Consider the following 19,039-nt stretch of genomic DNA (forward strand, 5'->3'; position numbering starts at 1 on the left):
GACGCTAGAAATCGCTTGTCCAATCAATAGTTTATCATTCCAAATGTAATTTCTGGGGACAACTTCCTTGTAAGTATATTTTGTTTTCCTTCATTTAAACATGATTTAAACTTTGAAGCATATGCACTGACGATCTTAATCAGCAATAATGCATCAGATGAAAAGTGTTTGTTTAATAATGTATGTTAAATCGTCCAGATGCTAAAATAACTTAGTTGATATTAATATTTTCCGTTTGTATTGCATCTTAATCACTATGTGAGGCTTTCAATCTAAATAAAATTATCTTATTGCACTCTTAGTGCATTATTCTTCCTCACACTGAATAACTAATATTATTAATACTGCAAGTACTGCAATACGTTTCATTGAAATAAAGATGACATGTTTATGTGATAATGTTCTTGTTTACACAATTCAGTGTTTTTCTATGTTTGTGTAATGGTTTAAAAGCAGTAGCTATCATATATTATTAATGAAAAGTATTTGAATAATAATGTTTATAGATGTTGTGTATTGTTTACACAATACAGTGTTTTTCTATGAGTATTTGTGTCATTTTAAGAAGCAGTGGCTATCATATAGTATTGGTTAAAGGTATTTGAATACTTTTGTTTATATATAGTGTGTATTTGTACAAAGAATCCTGACATATATCACATTGCTAGCAATTTTGCTAGCAATTCTAACATTCAGGATTAAGAAATTCTGGAGTATTCTGGAATATTTTAAGATGGTTGTCTTTCACCAGCAGATGGAAGAATTGGGGTAACTTACTCTCCTCATCAATGCCGCCTCCCACTGACGAGCCCCCCATCCCCGGACCCTCCTCCTAATATGCCTGGGCCTTCAGAAAAAAGGGGTAACACATGTTGAAGTTGGTCTACGCGAGCTGTGATGACTTTTTATCCGCAGGGCTCCTGTGTATTTTCATCCCTCCCATCAAAGTACTGTGGTGTGAGCTTTTTTTTTGCTTTGTGAAGTGTAGATGCGGAAAGTCAGCGATTGAAGCCAGGGTGTCAAAAATGGACACCCGTCTCGCCGTGTGGATTCATCTCCTGGCCCTCCTCCAGCCTCCTGCCCGAGCCTCCATGGACTCCTGCTACGACGAGGAGACGGCCGCCCCCAGCCGCTGCTTGCCAAAGTTTGAAAATGTGGCCTTCAATCGTAGCGTGGAGGCGTCTAACCAATGCGGAATGCCGCCTGAGGACTATTGTACGCAGATGGGCTCGGCGGCACGTTCGTGCCATCGCTGTGACGTTGCAGACCCGAACTTTAGCCACGGGGCCGACTTGCTGACCGACTTCCACAGGAGTGACGAGCCCACGCATTGGCAGAGTCAGTCCATGTACTTTGGAATCCAGCACCCGACTTCTGTCAACCTCACACTCCATTTGGGTAAGTTTAAAGGTTGAGTTGATCTTGTCATATAAAACTGATGTGGCATTTGTGTGGGTGTTTTTAAATGGATCATTCCAGGATCTAAACTTATCTTATATAACTTATCTTATATCTTATATATATATATACTCATATAAATCCTAGTACAGTTTAATATTGAAGTACTGTTTAATATCTAAGTACTGTTTAATATCCAAGTACTGTTTAATATCCATGTACTGTTTAATATCTAAGTACTGTTTAATGTCTAAGTACAATTTAATATCTAAGTACATTTGACTGGCGACCAAACGTCCGGTCACGATAGTTTATCAGAGACTTGACATATGCAATATTTATATAACTTGATTTATTTGATGTTTACAATATGTCATATTATCACAAATGAATTTTTAATCTGCACTAACGTTACCTTTTTCACAGGAATAGATTGCTACTGCTGATCAAGAAGCCAAATATGTAAGGAAACTTATTCTGGGTCTATCAATAACAGATAAGGTAGATTGAGGCATTCAATCAAGGCTAACTATTTTATAAAAATAATAAAAACAAAAAGGTAAGTTACTCAACTCATCCATTGAAAAAAGTCTCCAATTCTACTGTGTAATGTGATTTAGTGTCATCTTTTAAAAAGAAAATATCCACACCCCGTTAATCCAAACTTCTAGTAATATGTTTTATTTCTTAGTTAAAAGTTTACTTCCTGGCCCATACATTTTGAAAGCATCCATTATTTTGCACTCCAACTTTTTACAAAGTACAATCCTCTCAAATAACTCTTTTCATAGGCTGTTCATTTTAAATGGCTTTAAAGCATCTTATGTAGTGTTCCAATAACCATCTCCAGGAATAGAAGGTAAATTCTAGCTGGCACTTGCATTCATGATAATATTAATAACAACATTATTTTTGTCCATAGTGCCATTGATGGGATTTGAAGGGAAAAGCATGTTAGATTCAGCGCTTTGGCTTGACTGCCATCTTTACCCCGTCGTTGCCCATCCCGTCTGTCCGCTGGCATGAAATACTTAATGCAGAACATCTGCGCTAAACAGCCAGGGCCGTGGCTCAGCGCTGTCCGCGTAAAAACACTTTGACACGGACACGGCTTTAAGTCGGAATTTGTGAGCGCAAAGTCCCTCCCTCGGGGGCTCGTCTGCTGAGAGTTTTGTTGGGGAGGATTGCGAGTCAATAAGGAGGACACAGAGTTGGTTTTGACATGGTTCAATGGTTTACGCTAACTTTTGCCTTTTTTTGAAAGACATCTAGTACTAAAAAAGAAAATACTTCAAGTTGAAGCCTTATGTTGTTGACATGAGGTCAGAATCAAATGGGATGAAGCAGCATTTCATGGTCTTCGGTATTATTTGGTATTATGGCCTATTTTTGGGTTTTAAGGGGCGGATTTCTTTATTTTGTGCATTCCAGTGGAAGAAGTCAATTAATTAAAGAAACCTAATTTTTCAGATATGCAAAAGTAAAGAAAAAGAGCAGTTATTTCCAAGAAAATTCCAGTCGGATTATGGACTACTTGTGAATATTCACTATTACATTTTACATTATAAAATGGTTCCTGTTTAAAGCAATGGCATTTTTGGTTTCACTTAAACAATCATTTCTCCATTATCTGAGGTCGAAAAAAATAATCAGTTGCATAGTTAAAGTTGGAAATGTTCATTTATTTTTAATTGCAGTCTCTCCCTTCAATTAATGTTGAAATTGTCTTCTAATAGAGCATTTTTTAATTGGCTTCCAATAATGACAATAGAAAACTGCATGTTATGATCAATTATGTTATCTTTATTGCATTTTTTGAAAACTCAAACTATTGAGGATTTTTTTTTAAAGTATCTATTGTCATTAAGTTATAGAACTTATATAGTATTGGTAGGCATACATATATTTTTTTAAAAATGACTGTCTAACCGTGAAATATAGCTGCCAGTGTGTTATAGATTGGATCTTTCTTGTCTTTGGCAGCCCATAATGAGTTCAAGTGAGCCCAAAAATCCCCCCCTCATCTGCAGTTGAGTAAATAAACTCCCCGGGGGGCCATTTTCTGGAATCCGGGCATCTTTTTTTCCCAGACAAATCTCCTTAGTCAGTCCCTGTCACCAAGATGTGCTAGAAACGATGGTTGTGAAGCTGATAGATGGTGAAAATGTCAAGGACTTATTGTATTTTCTGTTCAGAGGGTTGCAAGTGGATATTTTTTTTTCCAGAAGTTTCCAACAGCAGGTAGCTGTTGTCGAGGCTTTGTTGTCAATAATTTAAGAGCTCTGGCTGTACTGGAGAAAAGCATAGCGACCGCCGACATGGCCGTTGCTGAAAGGATATTTCTGATGGATGCTTGGCCCCACAAACCTGTCTAGCCTTTACAGTTTGCCCGGTAATAATATGGGATGCTATCAAGATAGTGAAAGCTTATGTGCAGAAATGGCAAGAGTACAAAGTGTGTAAAAAGTACTGTAAAATGTACCCATTGCCTCTGTTAAGGGAAACGACAGTAAAAGACGATAGTATATTTTTAAAATGATGTACTATATTTACATGCATATAAGCTGCCTGTGTATATAACCCAAACCCTTAAAAAATCCCTTAAAATTGTTGAATTTTACAATTTCTCACGTATAAGCCGCCCCTTGAGTATTACTGACACTCCAATATGAGGCTAAAACAGTACTGACTTTTCAAAATATCTATTTTCCCAATTTTCAGGATGTACTGGCATTTTAATTGTTTTTCTCAACTCTTCCCTTGAATGCAATGATTGACATCTCGAATAATGTTTTGGTTGCCGTCAATAGCAGTTGAAGAATTAATTTTGCAAACCTTTCCTTTGCTCAAATGACAAAAGGCTGGCAGAGCCATGATTGTTGCAAGATGGTGAAATTATTTGTTCTTCTTTCTACTAAATGTGGAGTTCTTAGCCCACCAGTTCATTTCCAACTTGGTCAATAGGCAGGCAATGAGTTGACCTAAGTTCACTCATGCATTGTGAATATAATATTGTTCCATCGAGCGATGCAATGTTTTCTTGTGCCTTATTGTGTACAACATGAATAGGATTTTGCTTGTTTAGCATTGCAAACTTGAATTAAAAACAGTCTCCAGGCATTTTATGATTTCTGGATACGAAAGGTAATCCTAAAACAACATCTCTGGCATGAACTACCTTGAAAATCCAAAGTCTGATCTCAATTAAACTCAGCAATGGCCTATCAAGAAATAATCCTTCAAAGATAATCGCTTGGGCTTCTCAGAAAATCCACTCAAGTGGCTCTGGTGAAGTCTCTCTAGAGGTTTTCTTGCTGCTATTAAAAGGCAGTCTGGGAACATTTTGACCTCTCAGACACTCATCCAGACTAAACTTACCGGGAATGGGCTAGGAATAAATATTTAGTGGTGTTTTTGTTTGCTACATTGCACATTTTGGGAGGTTGAAGACATATGATTGTTGTTTTCTCTTTTAGACAGGATGTTAGTGTTCTTTGACTGCACCCAATGAGAACCAGCTGTAAGGCTTCAAGGATGCTAGTGTTTTTTTCTGGTGGGAAAAAGGTTGACCCTCAATTCTACTAAGGGTTTTTTTTTCTTTAGAAGCCCCCCAACTGCTTTGTCGTATTTTGTTTGCCGCTGGACACCCGCCTCTGTGTTTGTCATCCTAGCTCTCAACTAGTCAAGCGCATGTTTAGATTAGAGACGCAAAAGACAACATGCATGTCCAGACGCTCCCCCACCAGCATCCAGATGGGTTGCCTGACATTTTCACAGGGTTTTGACTTACACACATGTATACACTTCATCTAAGTTTATTATCTAGTTTCTCTTTTTGGGTCAATCGGTTTTTTAGGGTCAGTAAAGATATTAGCTGACTAATTTAAGTGGAGTGGATCTTTGTCATTTAAATACAAAGACATTGCAGATTTATTTCATTTGTATTCTGTACGCAGATAAGCTTTTCAATGTCATTCTGCCTAGTAATCAATTTTTAAGTGAACCTCCTGAACTAACTTGTTTTTTAAAGGTTGGATGCAGTCTGTCAAGTGGCCACTCAAGGAATAGTGTTCTTGTGGACGGTAATTTTGACGTCCTTTCCGTCTGCTATTTGTGACCTTGTTTTCTCACATACATTCTCATATTTGTCGCAGAAAAAAAATTATGACTGAATCAAGGATACGGCTTATATGCGCATAAATTGACCTACTCGAAACTGCAAGGTGACAGACGAAATGCATAATGCTAGACAATATGGTCTTTTATTTCAATAGAAAAAAAGATAAACACATGAAATGTTATACAAAAATCTTGTTGACATATATAAAAGAATAAAAAGTAAATCGTATCTTGCATAAAATACAGGGGGCGTCTTATATGAAGGAAATTGTTTATATACACGATGCGGCTTATATGCGAGAAAATACGGTAAAACATAATAAACACAAGATTTTGATTGTTTTTAGTACTCCCGATGTGTCAACGTCGCCCTGGTCAATAGTAATTTCTTTTCCGAACTTTCCATCATTTCCATTCCTCTTTGCTAACCATTGATTTTCTCACAGTGTTCCTTATTAGCAACTGTAGCTACATCAACACGGTGTGAGCTGTAATGAATTCCCCCACCCCCTAGTGAAATGTGTGCCTTTACCTCCCACTAAAAACCACGAATCATTAAACATCCGATGCACGAAATTACACAAATATCCTTTGCAGACGCAACATTGCCTTTCATCCCCGCTGGCGTTGGTGGGAGGCGACGCTTTGGGCCTAGTCTTGTACCTCCGTGATGAGTTGTGCCTCGGTGCCGGCAGTGCTGCGGTCATCTCACGCAGAGAGTAAATGAAAGTTTAACGATCTCTCAGCTCTGAGAGGATAGGAACCATTACGAGTGGCTGTGAAAACAAGAGCGTTTGCAATACCTGCAAAGGGCGGGTGGGAGATGTTGTGTCTAATGATGTAGGACAAATTTCCCTATAGAGGAACGATGCAAGTGAGAGAACAATACCCACACCCCACTCGGTAGAATCAAGAAACCTGGTATGTCTTTCATTAGGGGACGCTTGATTCGTAACAGCTGACTGCACCGTGCTTGTTTGAAGAGGCTGTGGCGAAGGGGTAGTGGAAATGAGAAACGGCAAATGAAACCCTCTCCAACTAAAGTGAAGAGTCCTCGTTTTTGTGGTGAGAGTCCACAAGTACATGGCATCTTAAATCAACGAGAGCCTCCTTCACAAGGCCTTTAAAGATCTGTTTTTGTGGGGGGTTTTAAACGCTTGTGTTGTAGCTTTTCCCTGCAAACTAAGGGTGTCAAACTCAATTTGGTTGGCAGCCCACATATTACCAAGTAGATCTCATGTGGATGTTATTTTTGGCCCAGAAAAGTCATCTTAGTCGCCAGCCAAGGGGCAATGAAAGTCCTGGAAGTATGCCATTTCTCCCACCCCAAGAAATCCAAGGTCTCACTAGGGAAGGTGATGGTGTCTGTTTGGGGGGGGGGGGGGGGGATATATTTGGTGTTCCTCCCAACATCTCTGGACAATACATTGTAGAAAAGTCCAGAAGGGATTATTTCCCACCAGGAAAATCCTACCTCTCTAGAGGTCATGGCAACAATCCGTAAAGTGGGTTCCAACTCTTCCCCCCACCAACCTAACTGATCAAATTAGAAACCCTCTAATTTCCATCTGTTTCTACACATTCCAAAAATGATCTGGTTGGACATCAATGACAAGGTTATCGATGCTGTGGATACTTCAAGATCAAGATTCAGAAACAACTGGACTTGCAGGGGGTTTATATTGAAAAACCAAAGATTGCAAGAATTGTAATTACTGTCATTGACTGTAGACTTAATAATTTTTATTCAATCTTTAACCCTAACAGATTACAACTGTGTGTTCTGCAGGGAAGGCTTATGAGATAACCTACATCCGACTGAAGTTCTACACCAGTCGACCGGAGAGTTTCGCCATCTACAGACGTTCTCGAATGGACGGTCCTTGGCTACCATATCAGTTCTACAGCGCCTCTTGCCAGGAAACCTATGGTAAGGCCGTCAATGGTTTCCTGCGTGTGGGCGATGACGAAAGGACAGCCTTATGCACGGACGAGTTCAGCGACATTGCTCCACTCACTGGCGGAAACGTGGCCTTCTCTACCTTGGAGGGACGACCCAGTGCCTACAATTTCGACCAGAGCCTCGTCTTGCAGGTTAGTTCTCATTGACTATTTCAACCCCAAGAGTTTTTGGTTTTGTATTTCATTTTTGTGTAGAGTTTGAAACCCAAATGATAGTTTGTGTGTTCAAGAGTTAAAGCAAAAATTTAACTTCCAAGGGAGTTACATTATTTGGTTCACATGGTTTTGAAGAATACTATGTAGACTTCACCAGAAAAGTACCTTATTTGTTAGCCTTTCAGATTAATGAAATGTTGGTTTTCTGTTAGATTATTCGGGGTTGTAAGTAGGCATTTGAAGAAAATAATTACATAGGGTTTTACACCCCTAGTGTCAAAGCAACACCATTGGTGGAGTCAGACGTGGTGTGAAAACTTTGGCTGAAAATAACTTTGTCACCCCAACCTGTTTAAAACAATATTTGCATACTCATGCAAGATTTTCAGCAGGCTTTGAATATGGCATTTTTTTCCTTGTATTCAACATTGATTGATTATTATTTAGTAACTCTGATTCATTCGAATTTTGAGCACATCTAGTATTTACCAGTACTTGCTTTCAGAAAAAATAAGACCACATTTTTCAGCATATTATCCTTTAAAAAAACATCTTCTCACGGCTCTTAGAATTTGTTCTTCAAAATATTCTATTTTTTAAAGTAAAAACCTTTTAAAATCCTTACATACTGTATATTCTGTAAGAACTTGCAAATTCTTCACTTCCACCTCGTGGCAGCTTAGAGAATCTTTCAAGTCACTCTCCTCCTCAAGAACATAAGCTTTTTGGATGGAGTGAATATGCCCCACTCCAGCATCCGCCTTCAGTAAATCTCAACCCGGCGTCTCTTCAAAACCGGTCCCACGGAGCCCCCGCGGAGCCAAAGACGGCCGCCTTTCTCCATCCTGATCCCCATTTAAGCTGAGAAAAGATGGTGCTAGGGCCAAGGCCCCATCATCTCCTCAACCTTAAGCTATGCCGAGTCGCAGAATAAAGACATTTCTTCTCCCTTCGTAGCGCAAATGAGAGGTCCCCCGGGTGCCTGCCGTATGTGAAAATAGTACGCCGTTGGATTATCCCGAGGCGACGGCGTAGGGTGGCTGCCAAATGCCAAGTGGCGTGGACCCATGAAATGTGTACATAGAATCGGATTTGCTAGTCCATCGATCATTTTTTAACTCCAGGCGAGAATGAATTAATCCAATTAATTATACCTTCTGGGCTCTTTAAAATCCTTTGCTATGGAACAATCGTGACTTAGAGTAACAGTGTGGGATATTATATCAGTATAGCCCTAAGTGATGATGTGTTAGCATTACAGATGGAGATAAGCGTCCAATCAATCCTAAGTGGGAGGAGCCAGCAGACAATGATCATATGATTGGCGTCTTCATAAATCTTACCATTGTGATGTTTCCACAATGACTCAGATTGTAAGTATTTTCTCGCATATAGGCCGTATGACTAAATCAAGGGTGAGGCTTATATGTGCATAAATTAGACTTCACATGCTCAAAATGAATATGGTTATTTATTTCAAAATAGAGAAAAGATAAAATGCTAAACAACATTTATTTTGATGAGAACAAACCTGAATCAGGTGGCTTATACGAGAGAAATTGTCAAATTCATTGATTTTTAAGGCAATTTTTAGGCGCCAAGGCGGCTAATTTGCAAGAAAATACCGTGCAATATAATTTCAGTCAATAGATCACATAGTGTTGGTTTTGGGGTCATTTCAAGGTCACCAACTACTTTTAGTTCTGTTCCTGTTGATTTTTGAAGATAATCAGCCTCTAGATAACTAAAAAAGTCCTTTACTATTTTATTTAATTTGTCTTCTCTTGCCCAAATGACTTGTTTTACTGTAGGCTCGGCGTTTTAATCTGAACAAATTAAAAGCTATATTGTTCGGGTCGCCGCAAGGAAATTGCTCTTCCTTTTTTTTTTGTCGCGTATTGTAAAGCAGCATAAAGTGCTGAGAATACTGCAATCTCTCATTAACCCGCCAGCCTTTTAATGTTTTCATTTCCATTGTGAGTGCCGCGTAATTGACTGAGCCCCCTTTGGGTGGGCGGGAGATCAGCGCGCTAGGCTTACTTACATTAAAAGGCGCCTACTAATGGTGCTGCTGGCTCTATATCTATCCACAACCATCGACCCCCAGATTATAAAGCCGTGCGGGATCAATAAGGGGAATGCATACGCAGATAGGGTGGCCAATCTCTCAGCAGAACCTGCTCGACGCCTCCTGTTTTTTACAACTAGATGAGTAGGCCTACCATCGCCTCTGATCCCATTTCCCCTTTTTTATCACGTTTCTCAACAATATCGGTACTTTCTGGAAGCATGACACTGACCTGAATTTTAAAGACAGGCAAAAAACATGCTCTACCAAGAGCGTACCATTAGTTGTCTTTAGTGTCATGGAATTTAAGATTTTTAGTCATCATTTTTTTTATCTGAAAGGTTATGGTAGATTCCCTTGAGCTAAATCTGGAATCTCTATTCTTGAGTTGAAGTCTTTGACATCTTAACTTGGAAGCCATGACTCAGCAAATTAAACATCAATGATATTTTCCAGACCCTGTGGAAGGAAGAAGTTAAGTACAAGAACAAAACTTTATTTTAAATATGGACTAGTTTTAAAAAAAAAGGAAAAATCAAAAACAAACAAAGCGTCTATATAACTTTGTGTGTTTTGTGAGTATGGCTTTTGTGTCCTGGATGCCTTTTCATTTTGAATGGCTAAAGTGGATTATGCACATTAGAGAGTGGATTAGAGTCAATAAGTAATGCTCTATGTACTGTACGTGTGTACCGACAATGGAATTTGAGTTTTTTTTGTCTGGCTGCATTATAAATTGGCTCCACTGGACATCATTGAAAAGGAATTATGATCAAATCCATGTTTATTGCAGATATTATACCTGCAAAAGGGAAAATTGACAATATTGAGAGCTACTCCGTTTAGTTTTTTTCGTTCACAGTTTTTTGTTGTGACTGAAGATATGGTCTTCTTTCTAATATGTCAAATATCTGCCTGTTGAAAAATCTCTATATGCAACTCAAGCCATTTGTCATTTTCCGCGACTCCACTTGGCATTTATTGTAAATGTCTAGTTATTATGATTAATGAATTGTTAAATTAGAACACCACATGGCAGTTGAGTGGTTGGAAGTTTTACTAAAAGCCTTTTATTTTTCTGTAGAGAAAATTGTTTCTAGGAAATGGACGTTTGATACCTTCTTAAAGTGCATGCCATATTTTTCAAGAAACACAATTTTTTTTGCTGGATTGTGTTTGACATCACATTCCAAGGATGAGTCCAGTATATAGTTAAATATCTATCAACACTTGACTTATGGCAAATCATTTGACAGTGTTTCTCCCCTAAAGTCATCTTTGATAGAATCCATTACCCTGTCAAGTCAACAGGCGCCAATCAAAAGCCAATGTGTGGTATTAAAGACGATACGCCAAGCCGTGACCCGGTGGCATCTCACAAAGGCTCTCGAAATCGACACCAGCTGGGTGTGCATCTCCGTGAAAGTTCCTGATGAGGTTACGCTAGGTCGAAGGTCACGCTTGAGGAGCAACATCTGGAGTAAATGCGCCACCATCCGTGATTGTAGGCCTGGCTAGGCTATTTGGGATCAGTCACATGGCCTCACACGTCCCCCAACCTCAAATGAAGTGATCTTACCTGAAATGGCCTCCCACTCCACCTTTATATCTGGCCTCTTTATTTCTCATTCTGTCCGCCTGTCAGCCTTATCGCTGCACTCTGAGCTAGAAATGCACTTGAACACAGTCAGGCTTGGGCAGCCTATTTACGCTTGGCGAGATGGAACCCCACAAAGGAATTGATTGCCTTTCTGTTGGGTGGCTTTTGCTCTTTTTATATGTCTATGTCCTTATTTCTCCAGCAACTAATAAGGTTTTGGTCAATGACCATAACTGCTTGTTTTATGAGACCTAGTCCATCTGAGTCTGAAATCTGAAACTTGTGGTCAATGTCTTAAGTCTTAAGAATTTCTTAAGGATTGATTGGCATACTCGACCTGAGGTCTACTGAGAGCAATTGTTGCTATTTATATAGTACTATATAACTATAAGGCACACTTAAAAGTCTTAAATTTCCTTCAAAATAGATAGGGCGACTTATAATCCAGTGTGCTTTATAATGTGGTGCGCCTTGTATAGTCGTAAAAATATAGTAAATTATTTTAAGTTATATCTATTTTAATTTACATATGGTAATGATTTGTAAATGATCCATAGTTAAATCCTTAACAAAAGACAACAATTGGAATGTTCAATTTCAGAAAAATAATTACACATCAACACAGACATATTTATTCTTAGTATAACAGCATTGTATGGGCACCATTTTGAACGTCATCAGGTTTTTTAATAGAATACGGTCCTACAATTCCCCATATCGGATCCATAATTATCAATCGGAAAAGTGTGACTACAACTCGGCTTTTCTTTCCACTAGTTTATTAAAAACAACCGTTACTTATTCCAACGTCTGCCATTTATTTCAATGCTCCATCCCGCTTTCGTTATTATTTATCGGATGCATTATTACCACAAAATGTTTGCGCCACATAAAAAGTCAAACAAAAAATACAAAGCCATTCATCATGTCGGCACTGAGCATGATCATGGGCAAGAGTTATTAGTCATGCTCGGTGGGACTTGGCTAAATAGACCAAAGAAAGCAAGTAGACCGACTTCTAAACAACACTTATTTCACAGTGGGACGGCCAATTCCTTTAGGTTAATTAGCATTCCAGTCAGTGCCATTACTTTTTATTTGTGCAAATCACAGCAAAAGCTTAATTAACTTTCACATTCCGGTTGTCCGTACAGTAAGGCAGCCACGACTTGGCCAGCAGTTGTTTAAAGAAAACACTAATGATTCAATTAAGATTCGGAGGCTATCATACGTGTCTGCTTTAACCCGCTTTTTAACCTCCAGGACCGGATGTCGTCTCGGCTCTGGAGTAATGCCCTCCCTTTTCCAAAGTTAATCACTTTTCATTTAATTGCTTAATGTCCCTTTGCCCCAATGTCACAGCCCGGTTTCAGTTCATTTTACTTCCTTGGCAGTTTTCAGAGCGCCAAATGTAGAGCCACTTTTCCCCAAAAATAAACCACAAGAGACGAACAAATTTCCCATTGTTTTAACTTCTTTATCGTTATTCCGTTAATGAACTTGGGGACTAACAATGACTGAGATCGACGTCAAATAATAAGTCATTACCAGCCATCTTGCTTAAAAAGGATTTGATGTCTATGGCTATTAAGTCTAAATATGATAAAGTCCATATGCAGATGCAATATTCCCCCCGAGATTGTAATTTGTTTTGACCTTTCGGCGGACACAATGCGGCGTGTGGGTGTGCATCTGCGAGTCTTTACAGCTGCTGAGTGAAGTGTGTGTGAAGTGTCTGCGTATTGCAAAGTCTTCTCAGCCCTAAGGCACAAGTGGCGGAGCCACGGAGGGATTAAAATGCTAATAAAACAGGCGGGATGCATTTGCAGGTTTTTAAGCCTCATGAAATATGCATGATGCCCCGTGAGGCTGGCGCAGAAGACGCCACACGGCTAATGCCACTGACACCATCATGGACATTTTTTTATGTTGTAGATAAATGTCGTTTTAACCTCCGGCACTATCTCTTCATCTATTTGCCGACCTACCGAATTTCTACAAGCATCTTTATGCCAACGACGAATGACTTCCCACTCTAGTTCCAGCCTACCTATCTAAAAAAAAACTGAATGACCCAACTGTTAAAAAGTCATTGGACAGGATAATTTGGTCGCCGGTCTTTTAGTCCCTTTAGGTTGCCGGTCAAACTTAGATATTAAACAGTACTTAGATATTAAACAGTACTTAGATATTAAACAGTACTTAGATATTAAAAAGTACTTAGATATTAAACAGTACTTAGATATTAAACAGTACTTAGATATTACACAGTACTTAGATATTAAACAGTACTTAGATATTAAACAGTACTTAGATATTAAACAGTACTTAGATATTAAACAGTACTTAGATATTAAACAGTACTTAGATATTAAACACTACTTAGATATTAAACAACACTTAAATATTAAACAGTACTTAGATATTAAACTACTTAAATATTAAGCAGAACTTAGATATTAAACAGTAATTAGATATTAAACAGTACTTGGATATTAAACAGAACTTGGATATTAAACAGAACTTGGATATTAAACAGAACTTAGATTTTAAACAGTACATACTTGGATATTAAACAGTACTTAGATATTAAACGGTACTTAGATAAAAACTAGAATTGCTCAATTAGTAGTAGTTGATGCAAAAGGGGGATTTTTTTTCGCAGAATGTCTTTTAAAAATGTGTGCCTGCCATACAATTAGACGCTATTTTTGCGACTTTGGTTTTTGAAAACATAAGTGGAGGTGGCGGCCTGGCAGCAGACACTCTGAATCAGAACGCCGACGCGTCTTTCATATTTAATTCCCTTTTTCATTATGCCGCCGTTTACTTGGAATCAACTTCTGCATGAACAGCGGTGACCCAAATATTTGTCCACCGTGATGGATCGTCTGTCCCTGGCAATTTTGGCCAAGTTGACTGTGTCCTGACCTGTAAACAAAGACTGTCTTTAAAGCTTAGCTGCTTTTTTTATTTCGCTTTGGCTGGCAGTAAACCACAGGACTGTTTGTAAAAATCTGTTATTACACTGATTCATGTCAATCATCTGGAGCAATCGTTCTACTAGTCTACTTGTTTACTTGTCTGTTGAACACTTTAGTGGATGTTGAGAAGGTCTTGGTTAAAGGTGATAAAGTAGGAAAATGCTGTTTAGCATAAAGGAAGCCTAAATTTGCCATTGGGGGAACTGCAGTAGGTGGTCATTGATTTTCCAGTCTGTCTCCTTTGGTTCAGTACAACAAAGTCTTGGCTATTCCATTCTGAGTCCTACTTTTGAAAGACCGCCAAAGTAACAAACTAGCCTGAAATCAAAGTTTCTCTTGGATGAGTTACTTCAATTTGTTTTCCCGTCCTTTACTCATCTAAGGGAATACCGGCCAGCTTCAAGTACTCACCTTTAATCTCCCTCGTCTCACTTTTATCTCCAGCTTCTTCTTGTGTTTACCCTTGCCTTGTTTGTTCACCCGCCTGCACTTTCTTGTTGCTCCATCCTGTCTTTACATTTGCGCCAGACTCACAGGTGCTACAAATCATATCAAAGTGGCGAGCTTATAACATAAGCACTATCACAATTCACACTCACTTCATTTAAAGGCCCACTATCACCTCAGGAGGTACTTTACCGAATTCGATAGGTTGGGCTTCATATTGTAGTCCTTATCTTTGTAAAAAAATAAACCAAAAACGGAGCAAAACACAGTTTCTTTGTTGGCCAGGATACCAAAAGAACCAAAAAACTGGTTCTGTATTCATTGCAATCAGACAATTTGCCAATTATGAGGAGATCCTAGGAATAAGGCCACCTTACCCAAAAAGTTCAAAATCCCTATTTTGTACATATCTGTTTTGCAGGAATGGGTGACAGCAACCGACCTGCTCGTGTCACTGGACAGGCTCAACACCTTTGGCGACGAAGTCTTCAAGGATGCCAAAGTGTTGCGCTCCTACTTCTACGCCATCTCCGATTTTTCCGTAGGGGGCAGGTAATTGATTTCTAAAAATGTGCATCCTATCAAATCTCAATTCACCTTTGAGATGTTCAACTGTAGCAATCAATCCATATAAAATGTGCCAGTAGGAGTTGAAACTGCAGTTGTTTACCACTCTGACTGACGAGAGAGTAGCGGGCGGCACCTCAGTCGGCGCTGGTAGTCCTGCTAAGTATTTGAAACGAACCCTTCAGCCCAAGTCTCAAATTGATCTGACACCTGTCACGGTTGCTCAGTCTCAGCAAAGCAGCCGTGGCAGATCGCTCGGCAATGTCTCGACACCTGAGGGAGAAAACCCGCGTGACAACTTGGCCGTCGACCGGCATGTGCCGGTTTCGCAGCACTGTCATCATCTGTGCATGCCCAGGTCAACACTATGACATTATGATAAAAGCACGTGCAGTGTTTCTACATTAAAAACAATTGCATGTTCATATCTGATGTGTCATTCTGACATTTTTAAAGGTATTCCACTACCTTTGACAGCTATGGCGCCAATAAGTGAAGCCTCAGGCGAACCGCACTGGTGATTTGATGCGTGGCATCAGTTATTTGACAAGACGGTTTGCAGTCTCTTGACACAACCTGCTGACGCTGTCGCGACATAGTGGATACCTCCGGGGGTGCCGTTGACAGCTTTACACATGCAAAAGGGCCAACGCGTTCGGATTTTGACACTTTTTGATTTGGTTGGTGTTTCATGGGTCAGATTGTTGTCGAGAAATCAGTTGATTGCAGTCAGATCTTGTTTATATCAGAAAAACTTCGCTGGTTAAAATATTTTTGTTCCGATGTCTGTTTACTGCAAGATAGGACCGACCTTTACCCCAGAATGCAGACCTAGAAGGATGCTTAAGTCGATTAATTTCCAATAGAGTTGATTTTGAGTTCCGACCTTCATTGTTATAATTGAATACCTGATATGTGATAATTGTTACAGCTCTTGTTTTGCATACCCAATTGGATTAATCAATAACCTTGTAATTGTTTTGATTTGTGGCTTTAAATGGGCAGGAAAAATTCCCACATGCCAGAATCATTTGTGACGTGGACGATGTCAAAATGGAGTCTGACTTGCAACACTAGAGATGTGAAATTAATTGATGTGCAAATTAATAGTATTGTTTTACATTTAAAGATAACTAAAAATGAACCTAACAGTCAGGTTATTTGCTGCCTCTTTTAAATGACGTTCAAGTTATTATTCTGTTTCTTTTAACGGACTGAACTTCTGTCACCTTCAGATGCAAGTGCAACGGTCATGCCAGCGAATGCATTGGCACGGATGGTGATGGCTTGGTTTGTGCATGCCAGCATCAAACGGAGGGAGAAGACTGCCAAAGATGCCAACCCTTTTACCAGGACAGACCTTGGGCACGAGCTACTGGGGAATCGGCAAATGAGTGTTTACGTAAGTTGTCTTCGCCATACTTTACATTGGAATTTTAGTTGTTGATTCAACACGTAGCCAAGCCTTGTCTTCACCTCAATGTAATATGTGACATTGTAACTGTCTCAGTTGGGCTATTCAGAGATGTTTTTTTTGGAGTTGTGATTAGAAAATGTGGCTTTTACAATTGCACTCCGTGCGCCCAGCTTAAAAGATGAAATGAATTTAAAAATGAATCAAGACCGCTGTCGTACAGTCTATAAATATGCAGGAATTCTGGAACACACTGTACCTTTGAAGTAGCATCTGTGGTTTTGTGTTGACGAGTAAATTTGATGTAGTTTTGCACATCTGTTTGCCAGAGGCATCATCAGTGTGTGTTTTGTTTTTGTGTATGAATTGGAGTGTTTATCAAGCTTGGCTCATCACACTTTGACGGAAAGCTGTCAAAGACAACTCGGAATTGGCTCACATTGGATGAAATCAAATTATAAATCCTCTAAGACTAACCCCCCCGCCATCCCATTCAAGTTGCAGCAGCATTAAACAAAATTGGGCCTTAATCAGAGATGTCTAATATTAAATAAATCATTAAAAAGACAGAATGTGTTGGGTTGTTCTGTGTGTAAAAAATCATGTTGCTTTACTTTTGGGCAAAGCAATATTTTGGCAACACTGCTTTTTTTCGGCTAATTATCAGATGGTGATATGAAGGAAAGCCTTTAATTGCACAATGTTAGTGTTTGATAAGACAAAATTTATGACACTGGATATTTGGCTAAAGGGGGAAATATTTTAATTAGTGAGGTTTGGAGAAAAAAAACAACAATGTAGGCCTTTTATTCAAATATCTTGTGAAGTGAGTGTCATACATTGGTAGTTAGTTTCAATGGTTGGATCATTTGTTGTTTGTTTGCTTAGAAAATGTGCTTTTTAGTTAATTTGTTGTGTTTTAGTGCATTTCCAGCCAGCAAATATGGCCCATGTCAAGGGGGTGTTAAAAACCAGACTAAGCAAACGTCCACCAAACAAACCTCCAAGGAGCCATCCATGGGCAATGCTTACTTCCCGCTGGGTCAGGTTATGCAAATTAAAAAGCGCTTAAAAAAGGCCAATGGAACTCTGATGTGCTACACTAAGAGCCTCTGAGGAGACCTTCATTCACCCCCTCCCTAAATGCGACGACAATGTACATGCCTCTATGTATGGCAGCCTGAGGAAGTGTTGGGCTTGTGTATATTTTCACAATTATGCTCCTTGCTACGCACTTGATGTTTGTTCATGCCGCCTCGGGGCAATTGGACCAAAATGTTGCCTCTAAAATCATAGGAAAGCCCTCATTTGAAAACCATAAGGGAATCTTAAAGGATGAAGAGTTGTTGTCGATTCCGTTGAAGACTTCTTCCAAGTATAAGTTCAATCAGATAACGGCTGTTGTTGTAAGGCAACCAATGAGAGCCCAGTAGAGTTTAGTGAGGTTCTAAAGTGAGAATAAATGCATTTACTTTTTGTAACTTGAATCTTTTTTGTATCTTGAGGCACTCATTTGCATATAAAAGTATTTTGTAACCTGAACATGTCATACCTAGAGGCATTTGTAAGTAGAGGTCAGACTGTATTTGTTCAAGAAATCAATCCATCAATTAGTATGTGGTATATAGTCCTACAACAGAGAGATTCCAAGAGCTGGGATCATAATAAAATGCCCCTTAGGGTGCCTGGATAAAAATTATGGAAGGATTTGCAGCTGGGAGCAATGGCGCTGCCTTATCAGCTGACTAATTTGGTCTTGTATGAACACAAATGACACTATCTCAGATTTCCTCCCCAACGACTAACTGGTTCCTCATTAGGCCCGTGTGAAATGAGATTAGCAACCAGTTTGGAAAACGCTCATCCAATCCCATAACTGTACTTTTCACTTTTTGTAGGTTGCAACTGCAGCAGCCGCTCGGATCGCTGTGAGTTTGACATGGATCTGTACCGCAGCACAGGCCACGGGGGGCGCTGTCTGGATTGCCGGGATAACACGGATGGTGCCCACTGTGAACGGTGTCGGGAAAACTACTACAGAGGGTCACCTGACCAGCCCTGCCTGCCATGCAACTGCAACATCAATGGTAAATCATAGGAAAATAAATCGGCAATTTTTAGGCCTTACACGATATTTGCCCATAATCCAAAGTTTGCGACCATTCTATTTCAATACCATTCAAGTTTGTAAATTCCAGTCATTTAATTCTAATATACACACAACATTAAACCCTAAAAAAAATGGATGGATCTTATGGTACTGTTTTACTTTGACGAAAACCTGCCTCTAAAATGAACACAACACTCCAGCTCAAAACCCTTAG

At 39.3% G+C, this 19,039-nt stretch overlaps 1 protein-coding gene across 1 annotated transcript in view; it reads left to right on the plus strand.

Annotated features, from left to right (window-relative positions):
* The first annotated feature begins 874 nt into the window (after positions 1-874).
* Positions 875-19,039, plus strand: part of lamc3 (laminin, gamma 3) — a 45,554-nt gene continuing 27,389 nt past the window's right edge. Inside the window, exons 1-5 of the mRNA XM_077738123.1 lie at positions 875-1,398; positions 7,307-7,611; positions 15,156-15,286; positions 16,537-16,703; positions 18,614-18,802. Coding sequence (XP_077594249.1) covers positions 1,026-1,398; positions 7,307-7,611; positions 15,156-15,286; positions 16,537-16,703; positions 18,614-18,802 — 1,165 coding nt within the window. The 5' untranslated portion in view covers positions 875-1,025. The remainder of the gene's footprint in view (positions 1,399-7,306; positions 7,612-15,155; positions 15,287-16,536; positions 16,704-18,613; positions 18,803-19,039) is intronic.

The sequence above is a fragment of the Stigmatopora nigra genome, chromosome 17, assembly GCF_051989575.1.
Source record: "Stigmatopora nigra isolate UIUO_SnigA chromosome 17, RoL_Snig_1.1, whole genome shotgun sequence".
In the NCBI taxonomy this organism is placed as follows: Eukaryota; Metazoa; Chordata; class Actinopteri; order Syngnathiformes; family Syngnathidae; genus Stigmatopora; species Stigmatopora nigra.